This window comes from Calonectris borealis, chromosome 2, assembly GCF_964195595.1.
Source record: "Calonectris borealis chromosome 2, bCalBor7.hap1.2, whole genome shotgun sequence".
NCBI classification, from domain to species: Eukaryota; Metazoa; Chordata; class Aves; order Procellariiformes; family Procellariidae; genus Calonectris; species Calonectris borealis.
The window spans coordinates 10,565,336-10,587,689 of record NC_134313.1 but is presented as its reverse complement, the minus strand read 5'-3'; the positions used below and the strand labels follow the sequence as shown (position 1 = coordinate 10,587,689).

The 22,354-nt window shown below is 37.7% G+C and overlaps 1 protein-coding gene across 1 annotated transcript in view; it reads right to left on the bottom strand.

Moving 5' to 3' along the window:
* ADCY8 (adenylate cyclase 8) overlaps positions 1–22,354 on the bottom strand; it is a 132,060-nt gene that overhangs the window by 59,682 nt on the left and 50,024 nt on the right. The window contains 3 exon segments of the mRNA XM_075141155.1: positions 8,003–8,130; positions 19,156–19,267; positions 21,891–22,021. Coding sequence (XP_074997256.1) covers positions 8,003–8,130; positions 19,156–19,267; positions 21,891–22,021 — 371 coding nt within the window.

Genomic DNA, 22,354 nt, shown 5'->3' with positions numbered 1-22,354 from the left:
GGGGACCTGATTGAATCGAGCCACAGGCAGTCTGAGACATATTTAAACAGACCCTATCCAGAACATGAATCAAAGCAGAACAGCGATCTGGTCCTGCTCCCATTGCTTTATTATTTGCAACACAAGACTGAGAGCAGAGCGGTTGAGAACCTGTTTGTGGAGACATTAGTTTTCACTAAGCTTTTGTTGTAAGGTTTTACACTGAATAAAGAATAAATGGTCATAGTTTAAAAGTGAGGTGATTGATTAGTATGTAAAAAGCTATGGAATTATTCTTTTTCTTTAAAATTTGGAGTGATGTGGCGTGAAACAGATTTCTGAATTATGTAGAGAAGGGGATTTCACCATGGTCAAATCAATCTCCCTAATAGCCAGACTACCACATACTTTAAAAGGTCTTGTTTATATACTGCTATAGGAAGAAAGCAATTGAAAACTTCGAAACAATGAACACCGGATCATCTTCATCAATAGGAATAGTTCTCATTTATTCAGAAAAAAACTTCTCATAAATAATAACATGTACTAAATACTGAAAAAATGAAGAGTGTTCATTTTGCATAAGCTCAGGTGTTCCACATCTTCCTAGTTCTTCTGCCTCTTAAATTTATTCAACTATCAATGAAGGTTCTAATTAAAAAAATGTATTTGCTTCAACTGTTTTACAGGCTCTCTGCAAACACTTTGACAAAGCACGTTCATGAAGTTGCATTATTGATAATCTATAAAGCAGCCCTGTTTACCTCACAAGCTGTTTGATATCTTATCCAGTATGAGACAACTGTGACTGATGCCACTCATGCCATACCTCATTTCAGTCAAGTCAGTGATAAAAATTTCATTGATTTTAATTGGATCTTGGCGTTTCCTTCTGGCCAGCATTCTTTGATGGGTATTTGATTTTTGTGCTGTTAATCAGAGGTTTTCCTATTTGCATGTAGGAGGTGAGCCAAAAGTCAGAAATCTGCTTTTCAACCTTTCCGGTAGCTGCCAAAAATCTGAATTCCTTGGAATTCACGCCTTGCAGGTTCAGACAGTGACACACTGGCTACATCTGTGCTGGCCAGTTTAATTGTGCAAGATTCTGTCTATGCTTTGAGATATTTAAAACAGTCCCAGAATGTTTTTTCCTGGCCAACTAGCTCTCTCACAACCTGTCCCCAGGTTCAGGAGTTTGCATGTGACGAAGACGATTTCCAGTATGCAATTTGAATGCAACTGCCTGGTTTTGGAAGAAAAAAAATAGTTTAGAAGAATGGAGTTGGTCAGTCTGTGCCACTTTTTCTTGGTGACAGCTAACACTCCCTGGGGCTGTGTAATTTACCCATCAAGACATAGCCACTATCATCCTCATGCAGATGTAATAGGAAAATCTATGTATTCTGGTTGAAGTAAATAAGGGTCATAGATGACCCTGCTTTGAGCAGAAGGTGGGACTAGTAATCTCCTGATGTCCCCTCTAAACTGAACTGTCCTATGATCCTAAGGTTCAATTACATAGACAACTTCTTGGTTGATCTCAACAGATTCGTGGAATTTTCCTCAATGAACTCAAGTGCTTTTTGGTGCTGACATGAGACGGTAGTAGGTGAACAGAGGTAAGTGGTTTTTTTGGTGTGATTCTGAGAACTGTGTCATGCTTGTGAAGGAGATATCCATTATTTTTAAAAAGCTAGGTAACAGGGTGTACTAAACTACTGAACATTCGAAGAATACAGCTCAGGTACCATGACTCACAGGATATCACACTTTGTAGATGGACTTTACATAGCATTGAATTTACAATTTAAGGTAGATATTATCCCAAAATGCCAGTTTAAAATAGCTCCAGGGTGAGTTTGCCTTGGAATTAGAGCTAGATTCCAATGTCAGCAGAAACTATTATCTGGAGAAGTTTCATATCATCAGACTTATCATTGATATAACTGACTTGCTCTGAGTTCAGATGGATGCAGTAGCAACATGGACAGAATTAAAGCACTGCTGTATTCCTGTTTCTTATGTCTATCTGCTCTGAGAGGCAGGAAACTAATACAGCACAAGGGACTATAAACAATATTATCAGAAGTGTGCTTTTTCATTTGAAAACTATGTTATAAAAAGCTATAAAAAGTTATACGCTCCTATGCCATCTTGCCAACATAGCTTTGATTGTATTTGGTGGTACACTCAAAAAAAACAGGTCTTAGAGGTACATGAACCTATTAATCTCTACTCAGGTCAATTCATATAGTCACCCAACAGCAAAAACAGGGAAAGATATACAGTCCTGATGCTCTGTTCATTCTCAGTCAGTGGCTGAAATGGATACGTGGAGGTGACGATGCGATCCAGTCCCAGTGTGAAACCTATTCACGCTGTGGCCTGTCTGAAAAGTGCTGGCTGAACTTGTGAATATCTTGCAAAGCCCCTTTCCACCACCATGCAGAAATGAAGGTAAGCAATAGTTTTTGGTTTTGTGAAGCATTATTCTGTCTTCTGTAAATCAGGGCTCATTACAACATAGGCTGAGCCTTATACATTATACAAGAAATAATTTGTGGAAGGAATCAAGAACTGGATCAATTATATAATTATATAATTAAATAATGATTTATTAGTCGTTGAGTATGAAAGCAATTCCTGGCTGTTTCACTAAGTAACTTCTTTAACAAACATTGATCACTTCATGATTTCTTTTTAGTACACAAGAGATGAAGTTAAAAACATCTTTTCTTGCGAAAGGCAGGAAACCTACCAGGTCGGTCACTGAGATAATCTAAAATAGTTGTGGTGGTTTGGAGGTTTTGTTTTGTTTTGTTAGTTTGTTTTTTGTTTTTTTTTTGTTGTTGTTGTTGTTTTTTTTTCTCCTCTCTCATGAACGGATGTTAATATTAGTAGTTAATTACAGCCTTTTAATGGAGACAAACTGTTATCTAACTTCTGGAGTTTAGCTTACATTGTATGCTGGGACTATTTTTTCTGTCATAATTACTCTTTCTGGTATTTTAGTGGGAAATAATCCAAGAGATTAAGTCACTCAGAACTCCTTGATTTACCAAACAAATATACTGTCCTGGTTTCGACTGGGATAGAGTTAAATTTCTTCCTAGTGCTGTGTTTTGGATTTAGTATGAGAAGAATGTTGATAACACACTGATGTTTTCAGCTGTTGCTAAGTGCCCTGCTAGTCAAGGACATTCAGCTTCCATGCTCTGGAAAGGAGGGAGCATAGCTGGGACAGCTGGCCCAGTTGGCCAACAGGGTATTCCATATCATGTGACGTCATGCTCAGTATATGAATGGTAGGCGTGTTCCAGAAAGTAGCGATCACTACTTGGTTATCGGTCAGCGTGGGTGATGAGCAATTGCATTGTGCATCACTCATTTTGTATATCCTTGTTGTTTTGTATATTGTTGTTGTTGTTGTTGTTGTTGTTGTTGTTATTATTATTATTATTATTTTGCCTTCCTTTTCTGTTCTATTAAACTGTCTTTATCTCAACCCATGAGATACCCCATTTTCTCACTCTTACCCTTCCAATTCTCTCCCCGTCCCACTGGCGGGGGTGGGAGTGAGCAAGCGGCTGCGTGGGGTTTGGCTGCCTGCCGGGTAAACCACGACATAAAGGTTTGTTTGAATTTCCACCGTTATGTGTATTGTTGTTGGATTTCCATTGTTACACCATGTGAGTGAGTCCTTGAGGAGCTGGGCCTCACACAACCTCCCTTCCCTGCTCTTCCCAATCACAGGAATTTTAGGAATAAGGACATGTGCCACACAGGCTCGTATATTTTACCCATTCGTGCTTGTTTGTATTCCAGTAACTTGTGCCTGATGGAAGTATTTACTTTAGGAAGAAATTCAGTTTTGATTTGAAAACACTGAGGGACACAAAAGCCATTGCTTCTCTTAGTAATACTATCACCCATTTTTAAATCTAATGTTTTCTCCCCATAACTTTTTTTATGTGCTGTTACCAAATAACTTCTCAATCCTTTTATTTGCTCAGCTAAACAGATCAAGCTTCTCAATTCTCTTATTTTAAAGGTGCTTCTGCTTCACAAATTATTTTTGTGGCTTTTCCCTGAACCTTTATAAAAATGTTTAACAAACTTTTTAAAATGAGACCACCACATCAAGATTCATTATTCTCATCTCCGTCTTGACATTGACAGACTATGCTCTATAATTTCTGGTTTGGAAGTACTCTCTCATCTTCTTTATGATTATTTTCTTCACAGTCCTTCCTCTACTTCCACTTTCTTTCATGCTTCCTCTCCTTTCTCCTTTACCTCACTTTCCCTCTGAACTTTCCTCACTGTGCTTTACGTTGTTATTCCTCTCCTCACAGCCCAACCCAAAGAATTGAAAACTCCAATAATCTCTTTCTATAGAAAGAGATAGGAGCATAATGTGATATTTAGAAATTATCTCAGTTCAGAATTACTTTTATGATGTTCTGTATCTTTCTCTTACCTATATTACATCCATTTTAATATATTTGAGGAGGCAATTGTCTCAAATCTAACCTCATTTTATTGTTAGGTCTTAAGCCTATGTTCCATATTTGACTGTCAGCAAATAGATATCTCCATCCTGAATTTTATCACAAATCCCATCCATAATCCTATCCATCTGGCACTCCAACACAGCTTTGGAATTTCAGTAACACGCAATGAAAATGTCGATGACCGCTTTCTTCTTACAAATCTTTCCCTCCCCACAGAGACATAAAGATAAAAATAAGATGTCTGCTCTTTTTTGTAGGTAAGAGAGTTGCAGATTTAGTCTCCCTGAATGTTATCTCTGACACCCATTTAGCTTGAGTGATAACTGTTAAAATGAAACATTATTATCTGATGACTAAACATTCCACTAGTATCTCATTTCTATCAACTGTCAGTACAGACAGGCATTAATACAATAAAACTAAATACGAGGAAGAATTACGCTGCATGTGAAAAAAATATGAGAACCAGCTAAATAAATGAACCATTGTGAAGAGCTTGGTGTTTTTATTTCAATTTGCGTTTCCAACTGCAGCTAAAGAGAATTTACAAGAGGTTTGGTTTTGCAAGACAGCTAGAGTTAGGATTCTTGCTCATGCACAAATGTGATGGAGCAAAGCTTCCCCGCTTTAGAGTAAATATCAGATTTCATGGAAGCTTCCCATGGCTGAAAGTTGTATTTCAATTGTGCTCCATGGTTAAGGGAGCAATGTACAAGAAGACAGAGTAGAATAACAGTAATAGCTTTTCTTTTTTAAGATTTGTAACAAGACACCGTGATGCAAAAAATCATTACTGAGGAAATAATGATCTTGGATTGTTTTGTTGTGTTCCGAACAGTTCCTTACATCTGCAAAGAGAGAAGTGGAGCAGCATATACCAAGTCTAGATCCTTGGTATATGAGCTTAAGATCCAGTTGTAGAGTCTGAATTAACAATAATTTAACACTATATCTGTATGGATACAAGTTGTATTAAAACAGTCAGAAGTCCCTTGTGAGTCAATCTGTCCATGTAGATTTATTTTACATGTTGTGTAATGAATAGATTTGAAATTCTTGTTCAATTCCTGCTGACCATGCAGTCATCAAGACGACTAGAAGGAAAATTCAGAAATGGTACCCTGAGATGTTAAATTTTTGGGCACTGCCTCACCAGAAGTGTTGGTACTGATGTTACCAACTACCAATGTTACCAACTACCTGCTGTCAGTGGAGAGAACAGGAATCTTGGGGGACCTGCAGGGGGAAATCTGGTTTGCCTAATGTAATGCTTCCTTCTACATTAATTGCATAAAGAATTTAAACCGGTACAAGAATCAGGAGTTCTAAAAGTACCTGGATTGTTCTCCACGATCTAGGTATCTAAATCCCAATTATAGGTGGGATGTTGTAGCATAAATACCAGTTTTTGTTTCAATGTCTAATTCTTAAGCTAGGCTAAGTGCCTGAGCTAAAATATAGCTAAGATTTAACAGCTAAGATGTAGCTTCGCAAGAGGGAGGAGAAACAACTGTTGATGTAGGCTTTATGAGTACTGAAATTTTTGGAAATTTCCTGTAAATATCCTCTGATTTGCAAGAAGGCTTTGAGTTTGTCTATGTAACTTCAATATAATTGTGAAGTCTGAATGATGGTTTCTCATATCTTGGATCATCTCCCTGTTATTTTGGACATAGAAAAGATTTATTTTGTGAAATCTTCAGATGAAGACAAAAAATTTTATAATCATCAAATGTCATTTCTAGCAGGTTTCAGATCTGATCAAATTCTGCAGTGACCAATATAGTAGAAACTCAGTTTTCTAAAGAAAGGGGTTTTTTTCATTTTAACTGTGAAAGATAGCTACTAATTTAAGTTCTAATTGTTAGACTGCAGATAACTCCAAATTCTCTTAGAAATGTGGACTGAAGTATTTGTAATATCCTATGGAACCATTGGTCCTCCCTGTGAACTGTATGAGTACACATTAAGATAAGTAACATAAGGCTCCTATACTTTGGACAGAAAAACTTGTGGAAAAAATCGTGTTCATTGAATGGCCAGAAATTCAGATACTGAGATTATCAAATAAATTGGAGGCAATCTGAACTGAATTAGCTTGGGATGACCAAAGTCCTAATGGTTTCTCAGCTCTCACCGAATATAACTGTCATTTAAAATACTAAGACTACAGTACCATTTCTACTGGATTACTGCCTTTGAGACCCGGTTTCATAAAAGGGCACCGGGGTGTTAGAGACTTCCACACGTGTAAGGAGATTCAGAGACGTTTACTGTCTTAGAAGAAAAATGACTTACAATGGGTTTGCTGCAGATAGTATCATCAAGCAAATGCAAATGATTTGATGTGTGTCTCCAAGAATTTTTAAGAATGCTGGTAGCTTTTTTCATCTGTTTATGTTCTCTAATTCATGTTTCACTTTCACTGTGGGGATTCCAGAATCAAAATATTGATTACTTTGTGCAACATTTATTCTGTGATAATTGAATCCAATCTTCTTAGAGATCATTGTTGTATAATCATTATTCAGTTACTTTTTCCATTAATTAATTTTTGTCAAGTTCTTTTTCTATTAAGATCTCAGTAACGTAGCTGCAGTACGCATTAACTGTCTGCGGTATGTAATGAGATACACTCACATTAAAGGAGGAAAGCAATCTGGAAAAGAAGCAGACAAAGAGATTGGACAGCAAAACGTCCATGGAAAGAGGAGAGTGCTCAGGTTAGGCAGCACTGTTTTAGGGAAGACAGCAATGTAAGAGGGATTTGGAAAAGGGGAACTCAGCAACATTGATATAGAGGATAAAAAAGGTGGAGAAAACCTCTCTCAGAGCATTAGATGTTGGCCACTGTCACAGTAACTCATTGGACAAGCTCTATACATGGACTGCTGAAACATTGTTACTATTAATCCTGATTGTATCAAAATACAGTAATCTATCAGCAACACGACTATATTTACATGATGGGAACACATCCCGTACTTAAAACATCTCCAGCCCTTGTGGATTTAAACACCAACCTAATTTAACAAGTAAAATTTGCTCATTTGGCAAATCTTAGTGCTTATGAGTTTGTCTATGAGCTAGTTTCCAATCTAAAGTATTGCCACAGATGTCTAGTTAGTGTTTATATTGTTGTTTTATTTTATTAAAGGGATTATGGGAAGCGATTCAGTCTCCTCCTCATCAACCTCCTCTTAAAAATGACAACAGTACAAAGTAAGAACTGTTACGATCCGTGAAACCTATCGCCCTCAATGCACACACAGCTATTGTGTTGCTCTGAAACAGCACAGGTTAATAAAATGCATTTAGAATTTGTTCCCACGCATTACATGGATTGAAGAAGTCCTGCCCTTTTCACAGTGATAATCCTGAGGTCTCTGAATCACCATAGGAATTACTTGTCTAGTAATAGCATTCTCAGATAAGAAGTTCAGGACACTGAACACATTGTCAGAAACAATGAAACAAGATGAAGAAAAAGGAAAAAACCCCAACATTACCTGATAGTTTTGATCATGCTGAGCCCCATTTCAACGCAGCAGTGTGCATGGTCCTGGCGAGGTTCTGGGAGCCCCGACACGCAGTAGTAACAGTCCCCCAGGATCTTTATTCTGAGACAATGATGTTCCTATATGTAAATGTATCAAAGAGAAAGCAGAGATTTGCAGTTATGTTGTCATGATTTTAAGAGGAATGTGAAAATGGTTGAAAAAAGTACTGAAAAAAGATTTTAAAAGCTTGTTGCTGGATGTTTCCTACTTGTGATTAGTACAATCTTGATTTATTGAACTTTTGAAATAAAATACCTTTACATTTTCAGTAGAAAAGGACATGGTGATTTTTGTGTCATGCTAGTCAGAGATGTCCCTGCTGACAGTGAGAAAGGTTTCATCAGAGTTAAGCTGGAAGCTAGGCCAAGGATTCAGAAATGCCAGCTGATATAATGAATAACCCATTTCAGACTGTATTTCTCCAGAGTATCCCTTCTACCCCCTTTTTACACTGGAAATAAATGAAAAAGTTCTTTCCTCCCACTGATAATCCTTTCCCACCTAAAGCTTCCACTGTCACACTGAAGCATTCCCAGCACCTACAGGAGCTGATCAAGTATCTGCAAGCCGAAGATATCAAAGAAGGTGTCTTGCATTAGGCTTGTACTGTGGAGAAATGACATTTATTTGGCATCCAGCTAGAGACATTCTTTACCCTAGGAGCAAATACTGAATTTCATTACTTAAAGACATATTAACAGTATCTTTGTAGACTGAAACAACATATTACTGAGTGATTGGATCATTATTTTAGAAGATCCTTTTCTCGTGAGCAGAAGTATCTGAGTGGCCAAAACTTTTGCAGTTCCTAGGCAAGCGAAACAAGAGAGCCCAAGATTAGCTGTAAACTTGCCCAATGTGTTCTGCTGGCTTGGCCCTCACAGGGGACAATCAATGCACAGGAACAGAGAGCGCAATAATCTGAGGACAGAGCTGCAAGTGTCTAGGGGTGGACAGTGTTACAAGCTGAGTCAGGGAAGTGTTTTTATGATGGAGAATCATTGAAATAATAAGTGCAGTATTAGCGCTCGATCAGTAAAGGCTGCGATGACAGAACATTAAAATGAAGACCAGTCGTTACTGGGGAGTAGGATAATGATTTGTAAAACTGGTTCTTAGATGATAGCAAAATTTGGCCTGTGGTATTTATTTCCATTTTTCTCTTCTCTTTCTCTCTGGCAACCTGTGGTGGAGGCTGCACTAATCAAAGGAGTGGGGATACACTAAACCCACTGGGGAAGTGAGAACTTTAAGTCGGACCTAGGAGCAAACGTGAATGCTGACTGTGCCTCAGGAATTGAGTACTGGCCAAATGAATGGGACTCCAGGTTATTATTCAAGATTTTGCCTAGGAAGAATGAAGCTTTGTAGTCAACCTCAGACAAGTCTACAAATCCTAGAGTGGCAAAGTGAACCTAAACACTTGTACCCAAAGCTTTTGCAGAAGTAAGTTGAAGCTTTAAGCATGCCAGCGAGGGTAAAATCTGCTCTGGGCACAGGGCCAAAGTAAGCTGATTCACCCTGAAATCTCCTCAAATCATCAGTAGGAGCTGACTGTGTTTGAAGCTTTGGCTAAGTCTCCAGCTAATACCATTGCTGGCTCTCAGAGTGCAACACCTAGCTGCCCAAGTTTCACAAGGAAACTCAAGACTAAAGTCAGGCTTCTAAAATGTCAACATTCATATGTAACTCTCCTCTTTCCTTGTCCCCTTCTCTTCAACCCCTCGAACATTGGGTATTTTTCATATGGTTGCAACTGAAATTGTACATCCTAAAATCCACCAAAATATTCATTTTTTACACATTTCCTCCTCAAGGGAAAGAATGAGAGATTCTATTTTACCACACTTTCCATCTAATTCTTTTTTCTGTAGAGTGAAACTAGGAAACGTTAAAGTTGATCAACAAGTAGGACTCAATGGCATAAATCAGTACATGTTAAACTGTTACTGGGCTTCCTTAAGCTTCTCTCTGTGTTCCCTGGTTAAACAAAATGCAAAGAGATAAAGATATTGTAAAACACAGATTCTAAAGTTCTTTAACTTTTCTAATAGTGCCATTCAATTGATTCATATTCTAGTTGCTATTTGCTTTTACGTTTACAGAGTAAAAGGAGCATTTATAACGTCATATCGGTTTGACTGAGGTGGAGTGGCAGCACTTTAATTCCATCCAGACCCACTACAAATACATTACAACTGATAACTTCATAGTATAATATAGAAAAAAAAAAAGGAAAAAACAGTCAATTTCCAGGAAAGAAAGAAAGAAAGACAAGTCTCAAGTAGTATCATATTTTAGTATTATAATTACATTTTTACATGCAACATTTATCATGCAGTCTTGCACCTGTAGTACCTGCCTATCTGATGATGTGGGAATCCCCTACTAAGCGAGCATCTAATTCAGTACAGTTGGCAAACATAGTCTGCAACAGAAAAAAACCTCAGCTGTTTGGTTCTTAATGACTCATTTAAAGTGGCTGAAGTGATGATTCCGTTAAAGACAGATGAGACCTCTGTCACCTGGCTGCACTCTCCTCATTTGCTGAAAATCAGAACAAGGCAGGCCACTTCAAAAAGATGTGATTTTTATAAGAATAAGAAAGAAGAATCTTAATGCATAACAAGACCTGCTAACGAGGGTTTGATGTATGCAAATGTGAGTGCATGTCTGTGACACAGGAAATCCATTCAGCTGCACATGAATGTATGCTTTTTCTTGTCACGACATTTCTTTGTCATTTGCCAAAGCTCAGGAAGTCATCTACGGAGTGAGATATCCAAACGGAGATGACTATATATAAGTGTCCATATGTCAGCCAGCAGTCAAGGCTGCCATTACAGTCAAAGGAGAGCCAGGCAATGAAGTCAGTGAAGCCTAGGTACTGATTCAGCTCGCAGATAAAGCAGTTGGTTGGGCTTCAGTTCAGTTGTCTACACATAAGCTTATGGTGCTCTGGTAAGACCCCTGGGTATGTGAGGCACCCACACAGGACTAACAGACATGACATAAGACGTATGTCCCTCTGGAGCCGTGCAAGGGCCAGCAGGGTGTCTCTATTGGCACAAGAAGCCACAAGGAGCACTTAAATGACTCCTTGTCTTCCTTATTTTTCCTGTTAGTCGAATCATTATGACTGTTAAACATGAACTCTCTCACAGTCTGACTATATTGTCCTTACCCTTTTTATTCTTCCCCTTATTATTCCCATCATACCTATTTCAAAAGTAAACTGTGGATTTTTTATCACTGGAAATGTTTCAGATAGAAGAAGATAATTCAGCAACTGCCAGGAAGGACAGAGGGCTAATGGTATCTGCCTTTGGCAGAGGAGGACTGCATGGTCTCCTGAGGTTCCCCCTGATGACTCTGTAGTTTAATCACATCTACAGTTTAGACTAGATGCCTTGTCAGGCTGGTTGTATTAGTACATTAAGGTTAGATTCATGGCTAATGTGGGTAGCCATGTAGCTGTAAATAGGAGACTGAGTTTTGTAAGGGCCTGCCTACTTTTCAGTGGTATAAAATGATAATAATAGCATTCAAGATTTTCCTCACACTCTAGAGGTCAAACCCACTTCCTAAAACCGTCTCACCACAACAGTATCTAGGAGTTGCAAGTTGATATTAAATGAAAATGAATGAAAAATATAAACATGTGTTTATAAAATGAGTAAATTATTCAAATAAAAGAAAATGGCCATACAGGAACTTTGATGCAGCAGATATACACTACAGTGTTAAATCCTTACACTGTTGTGAGGCTGTTGCGATCTTCTCTTTATTTTATTTATTCCTCTTCCCCTTCCCATAAGCAATTCCAGAAGTTGTCCTTGGGCATGTAAATGACAGCTCATATTATACAGACATTCACATCAGTATCCACCAGCCTCACACTCCTCCCCATACTCACTTATTAACGCCACTTACTCAAAGTATCAATTAGTTTCTCAGCATGTCACAAATAGGGGGTTTTTTTTTCCCCTTATCTGCAGCTCCTTATTTGCTACAATTGAAAGATTAAGGGGCCCGATTCTGCCAGGATCAATTGAAATGAGTAGAAATTTTGCCTGGAGATATTGAGCAGATTCAAACACTCAACTATTAATAATCATAATTCTAGATAAATTCAGTGGCAATTGATAAGAAATCTTTTTCCAAATCACCTTAATCCAGAGCAAAAGAAAATATGCAGATTTTTCATAAATAATTACCTCATACATGTGAGTGATTTATGTTTAAGCTTATTAAATACACCTTTAGTGACTGGAAAGAGAGCAAAGCAAATTGGCATAGAGTGGAGCTGAAGAAATGAGTTGCTCAAATATCAAATTACTGAAAGACATAGTCAGAAACTTCATTAATATTTCTTGTTTCCTTGGGCTAAATTCCTGGCGAGGGGAAAAAAAGTGATTGTGTTTTATAACTTACACCACTTTTTCAATTCTGCCTGTGGTGAATTAATCACTGCACCTACTTTTGAAGGGAATCCCATAGGCTAGCGAACAGCCCACAGAAAAGTCCACATTCGCAATTTTTATAATTTCAAGCTAAAAATGTAGAATATTGTGGATGAGAAATTACTGAGGCTGAACTGCAGAACAAAGAGATCGTACACATAAATCTCCTTTCAAAAGGTGGCCAGAGTGGGAGGAGGCAGGGACTTGGCCTTTGTGTACAACAGCTCAGTTCCTGAAACATTTGCCAAAGGTATAGGAAACCCAGATAAAAGGCCTTTCTCAGCATGAATGGGGTCTAGGCCAAAGTTCTTAATCAGCAGGCTGTTCTGGAGTGGGCTGGAGAAGAGTTCCATCCAAATTCCTCCTATTGCTGCTCTGTTGCTTTGGAAAACAGAGCTGGGACGTTGACAGAGCCAGATGGAGGGAAGGTCTCGAGTCCTGTGATGCAGGCAGAAAGGAGGACCAGGTTTGGGTCACAGTTGCAAGGACTATTTGTATTTTTTGTACACATAAAGGGAAAAATATGTCAATCTTTCACACTCTGCCTGGACCAGGGAATACTTAAATATAGCCCTATATTAAATACTTTTTACATAGTTTAACAGATCATGTAAGGAATTCTTTCTTTTTTCAGAATAACCTATAGTGGGGTGGTTAGGACTTTTCCAGGCTGACAGAAAATATGGGTTTGGGGTCTCTCATGCTGCAGAAGGAACTGAGGCACGTTTCTGCATGAGTTCTCTAATATATTATATCAAAACTTCTGCCCCTTGCCATACTGTGGAAGAAAAACACCTGTGGCTGTTGTGTCTGGTGAGCAACCATCCTTGCCAGCTAGTGTTAATTAGTAGATTACGCCATAAGTGTTTTAAGGCACAGAAATCCCTGTTAGAAAGATTCAAGGTGTGTTTCTTTCCTGTTAGGAAGGTAGGAGAAATTCTGCATGGAAATTCTGCCCCTTAGGAATTTCTAGGACTGCAGATACATAAAGGGTGAGGTGGACATTTCTCAAGAATACACTTGTGAAGCCTAAATCTCACTCAAATCCCAATTTAGTCAAAAAAAGTGAGGTGGTTTTTTTTTTACGTTTGGATTTACTTAACTCTTAGTTTCTAAATCACTGAGAAATTTTGAAACTGAAATTTTATTTAATCTGTCATTTTCATCTGACTTTTTTCATAAAATGCCTGTAGACTATCACTTCTAAAAGTGTTTTGTGGACTGGGGTTTTATTTGACTGTTCAGGTCTTTTGATGATTTACTGGGTTCTTTAGCATCTGAAATACTATAACTTTACTAAGAACATCATTTAATAGTGTTGTTTATTCATGAGTATTAGACAATTAATTATTGACACTGGTGAGGAGGGAAAACACCGTAGAATTAAGCACTGGAAAAAGAGCATTCACGCCCTCCCATTACTATAAATTCATACAATGTCCTTATAATTAACTAAATATCACATATGTACACTCATAATCCAGTTAACTCTGCTTCTTAATACATATACGCATGAAGAAATTCACACCTTTATTTACTGGCATATATGTTTAAACAGACAGGTTTTTTTAGAGAGTCTCTGGAGTCCTGCGGGTTATGTGCTTGAAGATCATTTCACAAAAGAACAAAGCACTGCCAGCTCAGAGGTTAAATGTGGCTGGGAACAGTAAAGCACTGCAACAGGAGTGTCTTTATTGAGGAGACAAAAGAGTCTTTAACATCCTCCACTCCTCCCGCTTTGATCCCAGCTGGTGCAGGTATTGTGCTGGGGCTATGCGATGATGCATTCCTGTGGAGCCTGCTAGTTAGGCTGGTTTCCACCCCTGGAAACGCTAGTCACAAGTAAGACTGGTAATACACTGTTGGAGGAATTTTTGGCAGGTTGTCTGCAATCTCCCAAGAGAGAATTTAACCAAGGTTACAGAAAAAGGCCACCTCTCTTAGAAAAAAAAAATTATCAGTTCTTTAATAAGCAACCTGTTATTCACGTTACATAAATAACTCTCCTGCTAACACCAGGCTAGTGACATAAAGAGAAAAAAGGCTCATATTAAAGTGTGAATTTTCCATTCAGCATTTACAGCTCCTCTGAGTAAGAAGCACTGTTATCCTGGTTTATCATATAAGAGCTGATGAGACTGTAAAGAGATTAAGTGTCTTACAGGCCAGTCATTTTATTCTTACATGAAATCCATGGATTTTGATCTTTCAGGAGAAGATTTCTGTTTCAACATCAATGCTTCATATTAAGGATGAGTCCAAACTCAAATCTAAGACTGTCTGTGTGTTTGTCTTTTTGTACGTGCCTAAACTAAAATGCTGTGGCTTGATTTTATCTTTAGGTCTCAGTGATATTGGACTACATCTCAGCTGCTGTTGTGACAAAGCTTACAGATGTCTGCTCCTCTCTTTAGGGTTTTACTCTTTCTTCTTTGTCATATCTGAAACTGAATCTACACACATTTAGAAATATAACAAACAATTTAAATCATAGTATCACCTGACATCTAGCATTGCAGAGAAGGCAGAGGAAAAACAAATGCTCCATCAAAGCAGGACCATTTTTAGGCTTAAGTATCTTACCAAATGTCATCTTATTTCCCTTCTCACCTCAAACTTTCTGTCTAAGGAAAATATTAATATTAATTAAGTTTCTGTTTAGGCTTTTCAGTAGATGGATGTATAGGGAAATATTTTCTCCAGTTCTGTTTTATGCCAACTTATTTTTCTTTCTTTCTAACTGTCACTTTTCTCTTTAATACCTATAAATCTTTTACAAATATCATAGAGTGATTAGAAAGGGAAAGTAGCTGTAATAACATAATATTATGTGGTAACGATACAAATATTACGAAATTTGTTGTTATTAATTATATGCATCAACATATGACTTGATACTTGATGTAACTGACTGAAGATTAAAAAAAATCTCAGAGCTCTCATTGCTTCTGCATTGCACAAGAAAAAGGAAGGCTGAATAAGAGAAACAAAAAACTAAGCTGAATTACATTCTTCAGTAAACCGAAACAGTGTCTTCTTTAATATTATATGATTTATATAAGACGATAGAGCAGATCAAACAATCCTTTACATGGGATTATATAATACTACTTTTATTTAGAAGTAAATAAGGATTTATAAGGATTTTCCTTAAAATCTAAAGAAACTGCCTCAAGCTTTCTGCAATTGACCTCTTTGCTTTGATGATAATTCTTAGCAAAACCCAAGAGTTTGAGTAATAATGTCGATTTTAAAGAGTTATAGTAACTCTAGTTAAGCTGATTAAGGACCAGTTAAGTGATAGATCTGAAATCTAGATGTGAATGTGTAATCCTCATTAGTGGAAGATCCTTCTAGGGAGGTCTTGAAAGGACCACTTTCCAAAAGGCCTGTCAAGGATTTACAGGCAGGTATGAAACCATTGCTAATAACATCTGCAGAAGGAATAAGACTGGTAGAATGATCAATTACCATGCAGGCATGGTGGTCATAACAAGACAGCAAGATCGTAAAAAATCTAAATAATATGTTTCAGTACAATAGTGTCATCACTGTTCAGAAACGTGATCTTTGGACAGTGATCAAGGAAAGAGAGAATAGGAAGACTGGTGATGATTTGCCTCCACCACAACAGTGGAGATTAGTCCAGGAACACTGCTTTCAGTGCTAGTACCTATGCCTTAAAAAAGATTCTAAAAAATTGGAAGTGGTCCAGAAACCTAGTCCCAAAAATTATTTGAAGGAATAAATCTTACAGAGAAAAAGCCTCACAATGAGCTTGGTCTGTTTCTTTTGACAAAAGGGAACATGAAAAGTGGCTTGATTAAAGCACACCAGTGTATTCCTGGAGAAAATCAGTGGCTACAAGATGGTTCTTTCGTCTAGGAAAAATAGGTCATAGCAAGTATCAATGGATGTAATTCAAAGTCAGAAAAAATCAAATGAGAAACAAGCCATACTGAATTAACAGTGAGAGTGTTAGGGCACTGGAATAAATTCCCAAGATACACAAGTATTTCTCCATCTCATGGGACCTTCAGATGAAGACTGGGCATTTTTCCAAAAGATACACCTTTGCCAGGTGTGAAAACGTCATACAATATCTGTTGGGTAGGTTGACAGATCTATGTAAATCACAAGTCCTTAAAATCTGGGTCGTGGACCAGTCAGTGTCCACTTCCAAAATTTTCCAAAGGCAAAGGTTAAATTCAATACAAGATTTAGGCCCTTATATTTTAGGCAGCTGGCCCTTCCATAAGAGTCCAGAACCCTGAGTGAGGAGTCTTGGTTTCCTGTAAAGTGCAGAGGGAGAGTTCATCTCCTTGGGTTGGACAGAAACAGCAAAAGCCATGTAGAGCTTCTGTTTCCCTCTAGGGCTGTTGGGCTTCTCTATTGTCAGGACATCAGGCAGGTATCATGACATCCAGGTCTCAGAAGCCACAAACAAGGAACACAATCAAAATGCCTTTCTTTTTAATAAATTTTAATTAGTCATGGTTAGATCACTCTAATCTTTATAGTCAAATCTGTTCAATTTCTGCAGTGATTCTTCTCTGTGTCTTCCACCTTTCAGAGGATTGATCTAGACAACTGGGTTAGTCTAGTCAATGATGTGTAGAAGAGAAAAGAAAATTCACAGACTAGGAAAGAAAATGCATGAAGCAGCCTAGAGTCTTGAATTTAGTGATTGGGACATTCATTTGAGAGGTGACTGTCCTGATGATGAAGTTTCGCAGACAGAGAAGTTCCTTCATCCCAAACTCTGCAAATTTCTGGGTAAGAAATTCTTGGCTATGTTAGGGAAACTGGTATATTTATTACTGTTTCTTTAAAATAAACTCACCTACATTTTTGTGATACTCACTCCTATGTGGGCACATTCAGTGTTCTCCATAAAGATTTATGAGTTTAGGACTGCAACAGAAAGATTTCTAGAAGGTTGAAGTAGGAGATGTATGACAAACCACAAAGAAGGGGGAAACCTCTGGGCATTTAAAGAAGCAAAATGTTCAGTTCCTATAAATTATTAAAAGCAAGCAGGGAAGTGTCTTCAGGGTTAAGTGGCAAGTGAGAGAGGATTCTCTGGATTACACTTTTAGATGTAAATGCCTTCCTTGTTCTTAACTCCTTTATTGCATCTAGTTCTTCTACACAAAATCTCTATTGGTTAAATATAGTTCATTGGAATGGAATCATTAGAAAATATGGTTAATGATCATGAAAGAAGAATCTATTCTACCAAGAATGCTAGGGAAAATTGAAATGTAAAGCAAGGCAATAAATCATATTGTGTACGTGTTCTTCCTAAAATACTTCTGTGACATACATACATTTAATTTGGTTTAAAATATGTTTCTTCAGTTAGGGTAGCTATTTTTGTCAAGCCACACAAAAGCAGGCATTACTCCTACAAGCTTTCTAAAAGACAGGACTGAGGTAAATTTTCCACCCTGCTTGGTTTTTAATGTAGATCAGAGTTGATGAGATTTTTTTATTTGCAAGACGAATATTGTAGATTACATTTACCAATTTGCCAGTGTCCAGGCAATGGGTCATGGCATCACTCTGTACATGAGAAAACACATTGCTATTTGAGATAAAAATAGCTGACTCAAAAGAGCTTTGAATAATTACGGAAGTCTTGCCTTTCTTGACTTTAATTTGCAAGCTAAGAGATGACTCCAAGGGTCTTACTGATGCTTGTGCAATACGTGAACAAATACCCATACCCATACCCATACCTGAACCAGAAAGGTATAAAAATCACTGAGGGATGTAGATGTGTACGTCAGACCAAGTCACTCTAGGCTCCCTTTACAGTAAATAGAGAGCATGGTCAATGATATTCAGAATGTAATTCCTGGTTTCCCATAGTAGGTGCCTGCATTTGGTTGGATAAATTGTAAACTAAACTCCATTAAACGTACATCATTGCCTACACTAGCAGCCTTATTAGCCAGCTCAGATGTTGACACCTAAAGATAGTCACATGAAATGAAACTTTCACCAAAGAAACATAAAAAAGAAAAGAAAATGCAAGCCTAGCAAAATTGAGCATGTATTCTGCTTCTATTTCTGTGCTTTGCTTTTTTTCTAATCAGTACTAAATAAGTAACAACTAATTTGCCTAAAGTAATAAATTCCTCTACTGTGTTTAATTAATTTCATTGTTGAGTTGGACAGAATACAACCTAAAGATTGTAAAACCTGATAGTAACTAACCATTGCAATGACTGTGGTGGCTGATTATATGACCTTTAAATGAATAGGTCTTTTAACCTTCCTCGGTTCTTAGAAGAAAAGTCAAAACAAAGCTATGGTCTTTAAAAAATTCATTTTCCAGCAAGGACCAGAACTATAAAACTTCCTTAGAAACCGTGGTAGGTGATCTGCTTTCATATCATTCTTGGTCTAGCACTACAGAAGCACAAAGTTCTGATGACTATCTGAGCTTTCACTTGCTGTCAGAACTCATTGCTTTTGATAAAACTTGTCAGTGTCTTCCAATGTTAATGGCTGTATAAAATTCCAATGGGGAAAATCTGAATCAATATTGTTCAAAGTGATCAGAGGGTATTTCCCAAAGCTCCTAAATACAGCATTGATTTCATATCCTTTTATAAACTGTGTTTAACTCACATGTGCTAGTCGATCAAATCTGGCAAAGAGTTCATTCAGCATTCGGACCAACTCCTGCGCTGACAGAGTTGTGGAGAGGTTGGTGAATCCTTTAACATCTGCAAAAAGAATACTAAAAAAAGAAAAGATATTAATATTGCAGTCTATTTCCTTTGGTAACTGAATGTCCTAAGTTACCATCTAGTAATTTACTAGTGAAGGATCATTTTAAAGTCATGCTACCTTTGCTCTAGACTTTTGGAGATTCTGGAGTACAGACTATAAATATTGAAGGGACTAAAAAAATACTACCAAGTATGAGAAAGAGTTTTGCCAAGAATGTGTGTTATGCAATTTTGGATTTTCAAATCGTTCAGGAAGATATAGTTAAGCCTTAATAAGCACAGTTGTTCCCATTTATCAGTGAGAAGACTGAGGCATAGTGCACCCTTAATACAGAGGACTATATATCAGTTAGACTTGGCACCCAGCTGTGTGTTAGTATCTGACAGTGTTCTTTGAGGGTGGGTTTATATATAACTGTTTTTTACAGTGGGTTTGACTCCAGCGATTTCAATTTTAGTGTGATTTTCAGGCTTTACTTATCTATGTGCCATACAAGACTCAAATTCTAAGGCAACAGACAGACTCATGACAGTCTTGATATATATCAGGTTCGGGCCAGATTTATTGCATCTAATTTTAGGGACTTGACAGAAGTACCTGAGTTAGAAGTATAGTACCCTCTATTTTAGGTATGAATCTTTATTTGTATGAGTCCTTGTCCTTTCCATTGACTTCACAGGGAGCCCGGTGTGATCATACTTTCAGTTTAGGTGCATCAAATTGGGTGCCTGATGTTATGGTAGGATCTTAGTCAACGAGTTGCAAGCAGAGCTCTAACCTATATTTCAGCAGCCAGTGAATTATCTAGCCATGCAACTTTGGCTGTTCGTTATGTCTACAATGAGCGCATGTGAATATAGAGAAACACACACAGACACACGCACACGCACCCACACACACACACAAAGTCTGTGGTGTGCAAGCTATCACCCAGACCAAAGCATGTAATAGCTCAGTACTTAGCAGCTGAAGAAAGGAAAGTATTGTCTACTTTAAAAAGTAGTAATGTTCAATAAGACACATATTATGCTGGCCCAGACTGGAAATAACGCAAATGAACCTCATCAGCACTTCAAAGTCAACTGATAATTGGTGTTACAATCTGAGTAGCTGAAGATCTTTCATTTGTGTTGAACAAGATCATGATTTGACAGTGTCTGAGAATCACTAATGTAACCAATAATAACTATAGTAATGGTCAGGTGGACAGTAAAATATGACTAATGATAATTAAGCTCATCTTCAAATGTACGGGCTGGTAGATGTTTGGGTGAGGATTAAGTAAGAGGCTAACAAACTGGGCAAGATTTTTACCAGTGAGAAAAAACAAAATTAAAAGGTAAAGTACCAAACTACCCGAAGAGGAATGAATATTAATAATAGCCTAAATTGATAAAAATAAGATTTTCAGACAACTAATTTCTACAGTTTTCATTATCAAAACAACAAAAAACTCTAACTAGATACTAATTTTAGGGATTCATATAGCATTGGTTTAGGTAGTGTTCAGTGCTCAACATTTAGGAAAAAATAAGGTGAAACACAGTTTTGAAAAGATCTGGTCCCTGGCAGCATGCATACGAACCAACCAGTATCTGTGCTCTAAAGCACACAGAAACTTAATTTTAAATTTCTTTCAAGCATAAATTTTGTTTCGACTTTTCACCCCTGACTACAACTCTTTTCCATTCAAACAGGAGGGCCACCTTCTCCCTACATTGATTCTTCCACAGCAACATGTGAGAATGAAAAAGGGTAATGGAAGACATTTTAATTTAGTACAATTCAAATCTTTTGTAAGGGTCCTTGATACTTTCCACCAGATTTAATAAAATAATATGTCTGAGCTACTGCAAGGCCACAGAAGCAGCAGATAATCAATTTACTCTTTTGCAGAAGTTCAAATTATGTTTGTTGAACTTGTCCAGACAAAGTTATATTTGGGTTTCATTGAAAGGCAAAGTACATGCTTTCCCAGCAAACCATCTCCCATCATATCCAAGGATGCTTATTTTTCACTTCCTTCAGTGATGGCCACTCAATCGTTTGCCCTTGTGGTTTGGGACAAACTTATGGAAAATGTTATTGGCTTAGCTAAATATTCTGATGGTCGGGAACCACAATAAAATCAGACATTCTGTAACATCATGGAGTGGAAACTGATCATTCTGGTGTAAATGTACAATTAGGACTTATTACCTTGAGTGGCAGCTCATAGGATAACTATCATCTCCTCACTATATGACATGTCTACATCTTTGAGAGCATCTTACAAGTCTCTATCTCATTTCTCAGCATATGGGGTCAACCAGAAGGTTGTGGCAGAATATGTGTTCACATGCAGGCAGGGCTCCCCTTTCTGTGCAACCCCGACCACTTAATTAAAGTGAAAAAACCCACATATGGTCCAGGCCCAGTGTTCAGTTCAAACGGGTCTTGCCATGGCAAAGGCATCCAGCCATCTTGATGAGTAAAAGAAGGCACCAAAGTGCTTATCTGTTCAGGGATTAAACAAGGGTACACTAATTTTCTAATTCATGAATGAATACAGCGACAAAAGGGAAACTCTCAAACAAGAGACTTAGCAGCATCTGAGACCTTAAACTTTAAAGAGAGGTTCCTACACCCACCTGACATTCTCATAACGATGAATGTAGATCTTATGAAACTGGTGTTGCAAATGTTCATCTTCTACGTTGGTCATATCGTTTATCATTTCCAGAACTACAAACCGTGGTAAGACAGAGAGCACCAGCCGTTCCTAAAACAAAGAGGAAACCAAAGTGTCAGTGTCAGTACTTCACAGGAAACTGATTGAGCTCTGCCCTATGTAAAGAGCTGGATAAGCGGCAATTTAAGATGTGACCCTCCCCTCTAAAAATTCTAGCTCAGACCATTTGTGATAATTCACATTGCCAGCCTGAGCGCAGAATATGGACCCTTCTTTCCCCTTCCTGGACATTCTTCCCTCTAATGTTTTAAGCTTACTTGTTGATTATTTAAAGATCCATACTACTTATTACCTCCATTACAAGCTTCTCACTAAACATCACTTACGAACATATCAAGCACTGCATTTCAGGCAGTGGTAGCT